The 9,409-nt window shown below is 39.8% G+C and overlaps 1 protein-coding gene across 1 annotated transcript; it reads right to left on the reverse strand.

Moving 5' to 3' along the window:
• Positions 1 to 7,888: 7,888 nt before the first annotated feature.
• LOC143439556 (methyl-CpG-binding domain protein 3-like 2B) lies at positions 7,889 to 8,818 on the reverse strand. The gene has a single exon (XM_076925913.1). It carries the CDS (start codon positions 8,510 to 8,512, stop codon positions 7,889 to 7,891), a length of 624 nt encoding a protein of 207 aa, XP_076782028.1. The 5' UTR covers positions 8,513 to 8,818.
• Positions 8,819 to 9,409: the final 591 nt, after the last annotated feature.

A 9,409-nucleotide genomic window follows, 5' to 3' on the forward strand; every position in this document is an offset into this window, starting at 1 on the left:
TTGATGAAATTGCTTCCTTTATCTGACTCTGGTGCCCTATCTGGGATACAGATATTTGTTTATATCTGCACTGAAAGTCACATACTACAAACAGGGCAATCATATGGGGACAGACACAAACCAAGAGGTCTTTGGGATGAGAAATAGCCACATGAGCTCTCTATGGGATTTAATATGTACACCTGAAGCTGATCCTAGTGAGGGTAGGGGTCTCATTTTGGGCCATCTTGGTAAGGACTTCCTGTTTGGTAGAAGATAGTGTGCCTGTCTCCTTTAGTAGTAGTTTCATGGTGCCTGATATGGATGATAAAACATGCAACCAAGGTTGTACCATCTGGAAGTGGAGCATTTGGGGGAAGAATTCCAGGGTGACTGAATTTGATTTCTATTGCTGTTATAAAAACACTGACCAAAAGCCCCTGAAGGGATGATAGGATTTACTTTATCTTACATACCCAAGTAACAGCCTTTTATTGAGGGAAAGTTATCAAAAGAACTCTGGGCAGAAACCATAAAGGAATGCTTCTTTTCTGTTCACTCTCTGGCTCAATCATAGGCCATGCTCAACTTTCTTATTTAACTATGGGACACCTTCCTATCCACCAGTCACAGTAAGCTGGGTTCTTTTACCATTTAAGACACTTCTCAAGAGGCCAAGTTGATTTGGGCAATTCTTCAATTGAGGCTCTCTTGTCTGATTACTGGTGATTTTTTTAAACTTTACAGTGGAGAAAACTAATTAGGACAGCCTTTTTCTTCATGGGGTGGGGAGGTACACCTTTGTTGGGAGCCGACTTTAGCAGAAAGCGGCTAGATCAACTTTGCAGCCATCTGGAACCATATACCCTGACGAAAGATTTGGTTTTCAATAGCCTACAACAGCTGAAGCACACTCTGATATCCCACATATTTTGTGTTGCTGTTTACTGGCCCCAGCTGCAAGGTGCACGTGGTAGTCACGCCTGCAAGGCATTGCAGTTCACATGCTGTCCACGTGCTATCTACACCATACATGCCTGTAAGGCACACGTGCTATCCACGTCTGCAAGGCATTGCGGTGCACGTGCTGTCCACGCTATAGATGCCTGTAAGGCTTACGTCATATCAACACCTGCAAGGCACGTGGTATCCACGCGCCTACAAGGCACGTGGCAAAAGCCTATAAATAGCTCCGAATTCCCTTCAATAAAAGAGACTTGATCAGAATCTCTGTCTTGTCTCCATTCTTCGCGTCTCTTCCCCTTTATCCCCACTCTCTCTCTCGCTAGACCCTGACCCTCGGACCGGAACGGGCAGTACGGGCTGCAACAGTTTGGCGTCCAACATCGGGCTCCAGTAAGCGCAACAGTTTGGTGCCCAAGCGTGGGGGGTAAGCGACACACCTTACTGGAATGCACTACAACAATATGTGTGTACTAGTAAAAATGCCAATGATTAGAGAGCATATAGCTCTCAAAACTAGCACTGCAGGACCAGAGTGTAAGTGGCTTATATCAGTTGTATACCCTTGTGTATGGGTGTTCAGACATAACAGACTCTACTGCCTGCCTATCATGAACATGCCAATGTGATAGGAGAATTACAAGAAAAACCTGATCCTGTTCTCCCTATTATCAGTACTCTTACTTAGCTGGAAATTGTTGAAACAAAATTCTGGGTGAAGTACAGGTGTGATTTGCTATTATAACTGGCAGGGTGCATGGGGAAGAAGACTACTAACTAGACCTGTGCTAAGGAGACCTTGCTGGGGTCATTGAAGTTGGAATCTATGAGAAGAATTCAACAGTAAAAGAAAGAGAACAAAGTAGAAATGATAAAATTTATCCTTCAGGTCTGACTTTTAATATAGAAAAAGCACATATTAGCATGCAGATGAGTGTCTTCATTGTCTTCTACAGAAAACTGCATCTGAAGTGCTTAAATTAGTGAAGACTTTTAAACAAGAAATGAAAGAATACTGTCAAAGCCTGGCATGTGAGGCTGTGGTACAGATGAGATTATTAATCTAGGTGGGAAAGCAGAGAAACAGGTAATATGACTACTCCTTCTTCCTTGAGTTGGTTGCTACATAATTTGAGAGAAAAAATATAAATCATTCCTACACATGATGATTCAATAGTCATTGGGGTTAAGGGAAGCACTTGGGTTTTCACTAATGTCATAACGAATATCAGATTCAGGAAATAATGGATAAAGAACTGAACAGTTTCAGCAAGATAGCTTAGTTAAGTAAGAGCAGTTGCTATGTAGGCCTTGTCCCCAGAACCAACCATAAAAGAGAACTGGCCCACCCCACCCCAGAATTCTCTGACCTTTACCCATGCACACTGGGACACATGCACTTCACACACTCAAATCTTTTTTTTTAATTTCTGAAAATTTTTCAAGAATTTGAAGAACAAGCTTTCAGAGGTCTTTCCCATTAGAAATAATTTTCTATGTTATAAACAAAGAGCATATGAGCAAAGCAAAAGTATCTCAGTAAGACAATTCTTTTGGAAAAAAAACCAAAAAACAAAACAAAACAAAAATAAAAACAAAAAGGTCTACTAAGCGTAAAACGAACTAGCATAAAAACCTGGCCAGGATAGATTCTGACTTTATCCCAAATGAAGCTCAACTTCATATTCTGATGCAACTGCCTAATTGACGGAAAGGGGAGGTTCAGGAAACACTAGTCCTTGTGAAACTTACAACTTTTGGTAGGGGGAATAATCTAATTACTTTTGATAAATACCAGGAGCCTCCCAGCCTGGAGATGACACTGGTGGGGATACGAAGTAGGACTCTAGTGTGGCCTTAAATTCTGAGGGTCTCCTTAAGGTCTAGCTCTCTAACTGTACTGAAATGCTGATAACTTCTAAAAAGTCCTAAAAATTTTCTTTCTGTTCTGAGGTTAAAAAGCTACTAGTTATGGACCTTGAATTTCTGAACTTTCCATGACTTTTACCATGAAGGGATGTTGAACTTTGTCAAATGATTTCTCAGCATCTAGTGAGATGACCATGTGGGTTTTTCTTTGAGTTTGTTTATATAGTGGATTACATTGATGGATTTCCTAATATTGAACCATCCCTGCATTCCTGGGATAAAGCCTACTTGGTCATGATGGATGATTGTTTTGATGTGTTCTTGGATTCAGTTTGTGAGAATTTTATTGAGTATTTTTGCATCAATATTCATAAGGGAGATTGGTCTGAAGTTTTCTTTGTTGGGTCTTTGTGAGGTTTAGGTATGAGCGTAATTGTAGCTTCATAGAACATATTGGTTAGTATTCCTTCTGTTTTTATTTTGTGGAATAGTTTGAAGAGAATTGGTATTAGGTCTTCCTTGAAGATCTGATAGAGCTCTGTACTAAAATCGTTTGGTCCCGAACTTTTTTTGGTGGGGAGACTGTTAATGACTGCTGCTATTTCTTTAGGGGTTATGGGACTGTTTAGATGGGTTATTTGATCCTGATTTAATTTTGGTACCATGTATGTGTCTAGAAAATTCTCCATTTCATCCAGATTTTCCAGTTTTGTTAAGTATAGGCCTTTGTAGTAGGATCTGATGTTTGGTTTTTTTTTTTTAATTTCCTCAGTTTCTGTTGTTATGTCTCCCTTTTCAGTTCTGATTTTATTAATTTAGATACTGTCTCTGTGCCCTCTGGTTAGTCTGGCTAAGGGTTTATCTATCTTATTGATTTTCTCACAGAACCAGCTCCTGGTTTTGTTAATATTTTGTATCAATGGAGGAGTTAGAGAGAAGACTGAAGGAGCTGAAAGGGTTTGCGGCCCCATGAGGAGAGCAAAAAATACCAACCAACCAGAGCTCCCCAGGGTCTAGACCACCAGCCTGGGAGCACACAGGGATGGACCCATGGCTCCAGCTATATATGTAAGAAAGGATGGCCCTGTCTGGCATAGGTGGGAGAGGAGATCCTTGATCCCATGGAGCCAAGTGTGGGGGAATTCAAGGGTGGGGAGGTGGAGTGGGGGGGGGGGTAGGTGGGAACACAACCTCATAGAAGCAGGGGGGGTGGGATAGGGAGTTCCTGGGTGGGAGGGGCATATGGGGTAAGGGGATAACATCTGAAATGTAAATAAAATATCCAATATAGAAAGGTTGTACCCAAGCTTCAAAAAAAAAAAAAGTTGTTAATTATTTGGCCAACAGTGTATCTATTGTTTTGAGAATAGAAACAACAGTGATAAAAATATATTTGAAACACAAACCACACAAAAAGCTGCTAATTTAGGAGAGTGACACCTGTAGCTTAACAGCTATGGTGGGGAAGGGTGTTAAGTAATGTGCCTTTGTTCTATCTCAGCAGAAACTGAACACCTCTAACTTTCAGCCTGCTATTGAGAAGTTGGAGGAAGCAAAAGGGACACTTTGAAAAGTGATTTTAGAGTTTATTACTAAGTTGTAAAAAGTTTCTTATAGAAACTAACTAAGGGGAAAAGCAGAAGGATCCTAAGTGGGGAAAGGGGAAAATTCCCCAATGGGGGAAAGGGAGAAAAGTCTTCTCTAAGTGGGTAAAGGCAAAAAACTCTAGTAAAGAAAAAAAATTCTGTTTATCATCTCTTTGTCCTCAGTACTTATACATCTTTAAGAATACATGATCACGTTATAAAGTTCATCACAAGCTTACACACAAAATCAAATCATAAATTGAAATATAAGTCTACAACAGAGAATGTTTACATGCATATCTATTCCAAGTTATTATCTGGCTAAACATCCATTACCTGTCTTAGCTCCACAGGTTCACTGAAGGTTTAAAATCATAATTAAGTTATTAGTGAAGTTTTGTATTGATAAAACCAGTCAATATTTTATATTCTGTCCTAGCACCTATAATAAATCCTTACTTCCCTTTTTATGACCTTTGGTTAATTGTTTTACAACATCTTGGAATGTGCTCTGAGTAGGAGAAAGTCTGGTTACTATCCAACAGCCATTAACCAGCATCACTTGAGAGACTGGTGGAGTTCTCATTGTAGTTCTGACTATCAGAAAGGACCTAATAGGAGTCTCACTATAAAGGAGCTTAATAGTCACAAATATAATTTTTTATAATTTTAATATAATTCTTTATGGGTCATCATTAAGACTTAAGAAGTCATCTATTTGTCTATATAACATCTCTACTAGATGGTACATCTTCATAGATGAGCAGACATATGCTCCAAAGGGGTGGGCTGATACTTAGTTATTGTTATATATGTTTAATACAAATAGGGAAAGCATATTAAAGCAGAAATCTTTTCTAAAATGAATTCTCTTATGGCCTTGCCTAAGAAGAGCTGATCTGTCAAAGATTGTATTATAATCTGAAGGAAATCATTTGCTTCACCTGCTAGGTATTGTCCTATTATGGCCCCTGACTGAAGTAAACATAAAAATGTTCTCACAAGTCCTTTCAAGAGCCCATATATGGAAACTACTGAAAAATTGAAGATGTGTGGGGATGAAGATGCTGCCTGGGTGTGTGGCCACCCTGTGAGGCAGCAGCTCCTATGATCTAACTGAACACCACGAAGACAAGTGGAAAACTCAGGTACCCTTTTGTATTTCAGAATCTTGTCTAGTTGTGTCTGTCATCTGAATGGAGAGGTCATATTCTTTCCTAGGAACCCTAACTGCAGTACTGCCTTGAGTGATGCCCAAGTACCAATACTCCCACTTGAATCCTAGGAGTTGTTTCCACCTGTGGTTTGTATGAAGGGGTGGGAGAAGGCAACCATTGCCAGAAAACTTAAGGACTAGCCTAAATCTCTAGGTTCCTAGAGTTAAAGCTTGTACCACACAAGTAGCAACCTAATGGGACTAAAGAGACTCTTTGCTGGCCTGCATATCTTATCTTGTACAAAGAGTCTTTTATTTGACTACAGAGAAGGAAGCCTTTGATATTCATATGACCCAACAGTATGTACTATAAGATTCTTTCCCTATGTTTGATGATGATACATAAGTGTAGACACAATCATATCCTGAATTGTTTTTTTAACTTATTTGAAATGGGTCTAATAGAAATTACACAATTCTGAAGTGACAGTTTGCTCTTCAGATGCAATTCTTTTTTTTTTCTAAATTTGGAGGGTTGCAACAGACAATGTGACAGAAGCCCTAGGAGAGAAACTTCAAGTTAGGAGGAGTAGATTTCTTAATCTTACAGGTTTATGGAAGTGGTGGTTTTATATCACATGTCAGCCTGTGTACTAAGAGTCACACAAGGAGTTAGACAAAACCTATTCTTTGGTCTGACTATTAGTGGACTAGACTTACCTACTGATACCAAAAGAAAAGAGAGGGGCAAGACCACAGCAGATACCTAAGGAGAGTTTGAACCACTACCAATGAGGGATGGAGTAATCCCTACTCAAAACCCATAGAACTGATAAGGAACTATACATAAGGTACCCCTAGAACCTGTTATAATAGGTGCAATGTGTACCTATTCCTTGCTTTTTTACTTATTCATTATTTGACCCACTATCATCAGGTTTACTCCAGTCACCATTGTAGCTAATAACCCAAATATCTTTAAGTCCAAAAAATTCTGCCTCCTTCCAAACCTGCTATATAAGTTAGAGTTTACTAAGATGCCAGACTTACTCCATTTGGGACCAGCCTCCAACTTAACAGAAAACAAGCCTGATAATCTGATCTTCAGCTGAACCCAAGCTACATGAAAGTACCAGGAAGGACCCCATGGCTTGTCCTTGGCCAGAGTTACTCCCTAGCTACTTCCTAGCACAAATTAATCAAAGATTAGTCTGATTGTTTCAGATGTACTTTCAGACCATTTGTGATTGTTTATGGTTTTGCTTGAAAGTGCACACCTGTTGGCCTAAGCCCCCTTCCTTGCTTTCCATTCCCTATAGAACCTTATCCTGATGAGGGCTGGGGGTTGTTCCACCTCCCTTCTTACTGTTTTCAGGGTTGGCAGAAAGCCCATACTTGAGCTTGTGATAAAGATAATCTAATGCAATTATAACAGAATTGGTTCCTTGGTGGTCATTTCAGGCTTGGAAACAGGCACAACATTACTACTGTGACAAATATATATTTTTTAAAAAAATGGTTCAAAGGAGGAAGTTTCTTGAGCATTTTCAGAAGTTCAAATCTATAATTAGATCTCTTCATTGTTCCTGACCAGAGGTGTGACAAAGCATCATGGGAGCAGTGTATGATCACTGACAGCTGTGTCCAACCTATAGACCAAGGGCGATATGCAGGCACGTGTAGCTAAGGAAAGCTATGAATTCAGTCCAACATAAAATTCCAAAGTTACTTAGCAGACATTTTTATGCATTTACAAAAAAAGTTGCAGTTCTTGAACAAGAACTGTGTAAACAACATCACAATGTCAAAAGGTTGGTAATACATTGTATGGTAAAAGAGGGTCACTTAGTGAAGCTTAGGAGTCAGAGGGTAAGAGATAGGACCTATTATAAAGATGTAATCTTCAAGCCTTGCAGTGGAGAAACTTGCCTTTAATCCCAGCACTTGGGAGTCAGAGGCAGATAGATCTCTAAGTTCCAGGCCAGCCTGGTCTACAGAGTGAGTTCTAGGAAAGCCAGGGCTACATAGAGAAATGCTGTCTCAAAAACAAAAACCTAAACAAACAAAAAAGGATATAATGTTATATTTCATGACTTTTCAAAAACTTAAAAAGGAATGACTTGGATACATTAAATTTGTTATCTCATGGCATACTAGTAACATACATGCTGGGTGATGGTGGCACTTGCCCTTAAACTCAACACCCTGGAGGCAGAGACATGATTCCAGGACAACCAGGATTATATCTGGAAACCTGTCTTGAAAAAAAACGAACCAAACCAAAACAACAACAAAATTTCTTTCAAGAGAACTTTCAGAGGCCACAACAGGTCTCTTATCTTTGCTCCCCCATGTTCTCTGCCTGCCTGGCAAGCCTGTCGGCCTCCAAGGCCTCTGCCAGTCTCCTCCTGGCTTTCTTTACCTTCCAGGTCTGTCTCACAATGTCTGAAGTTGTTACTTCTTGTATGCAGTAAGATGGTGACAGATGAAGAGGCAATGGCAGTGTTACCCCTCTACTGGAGAAAGATGGTGACACCTGAAGATCTACTTGCTCAGTGTTTTCCAAGCATGGAGGTTGGACAGAGGTGACTTCTCCAGGAGTGAGCCGACCCTCAACACTGCTTTGGTCATTGGCTTTATACTGCATTCCCAGTTCAGTTTTTTCTACAGGATTTGTAAACTTCACTGGACATGATAGGTTCCCTTTACTGTCTCCAATTTGATGGTTCTGCAGTCTTTTCAGTGCACAGAGCTGCTGGGGTTTCTTCAGCTTATCTTCATCTCTACTGTACCTGGTTTTATTCTTAGGGTGTGAAGTTATTATGGTCACAGGCTGTGGGAAGATGCAACTAGTCAACCTTACAGGATCTCTGGGAGTAACACCAGATCTGTATCTGGGCTTTATCTTGATCTGGGCAAGCAGGGTCTCTCTTCTCTTCTGTAATTTGTAGGGTAACATACTTCTTGTGAGTCTTCCCTTTGAAAACAAAGTGAAGTTTAAACACGGGATGAAATATACTACTGGTTAGGGAGATTTTTTTTAGTTTATAAATCTTCTACCATCCCTTTTCTCTGAATAAATAGGTCTCAAATCACAGCATGGGCTAGCTCCTTAAGACTGCCCAAATAAACACTCTATTTACCAGGCTTTTAGGACATCTAGCTCATGTGACTATCAAGTATCAAAAATAGGAAGTTGAGGGTCTTTATCAAATGAGTTACATAGATTCCCTCCATCTTCCTTGAAGGATGCTACTCTTTTTTTTTTTTTTATGTTCATTGTGTGCTGATGCTCCAAACCTACCTCAGTGACTCACTGGCATCACTAGTGCAGAAGTTGACTGTATAAGTTTTTGCAAGAACTCTAGACATTCATACAAGGACAAAAATCTTCCAACAGAGCAAAGCCTGGTTGTTTTGGATGAATGCAGTACATTTCTTCCACCACATATGAACAAGTAGTTAACAGCTGTCCACAGGACATCAACTTATATCAACTACAACTATGCAATAAATTAAGGAGGTTTAAATACAAAGAAAATGACAAGGATGAACATTACACAAGTAATGTAAATTAAGTACTCACTAGCAAAGGCTGGTTTGAAACTGAGTTTCCTGACAGCCCCTCCATGGTTGGAGAGTTTGTCCACTATGGTTCCACCGCAGAGATGCAGACAAGTCTTGAGTTGCTAGAAATGGCAGTGTCTGTCTCACCTAATCTTGCTTTTAAATAAGAAAAGAGAGAGAGAAGCTGATTATCAGATAATCTAGGTCACAGATAAACAAAAAACCTGTGTATAAGCCAGGTGTGGTACATACATATGTAATTCTATGCACTTTAGAGCAGGAGCCAGTG

The sequence above is a fragment of the Arvicanthis niloticus genome, chromosome 27, assembly GCF_011762505.2.
Source record: "Arvicanthis niloticus isolate mArvNil1 chromosome 27, mArvNil1.pat.X, whole genome shotgun sequence".
NCBI classification, from domain to species: domain Eukaryota; kingdom Metazoa; phylum Chordata; class Mammalia; order Rodentia; family Muridae; genus Arvicanthis; species Arvicanthis niloticus.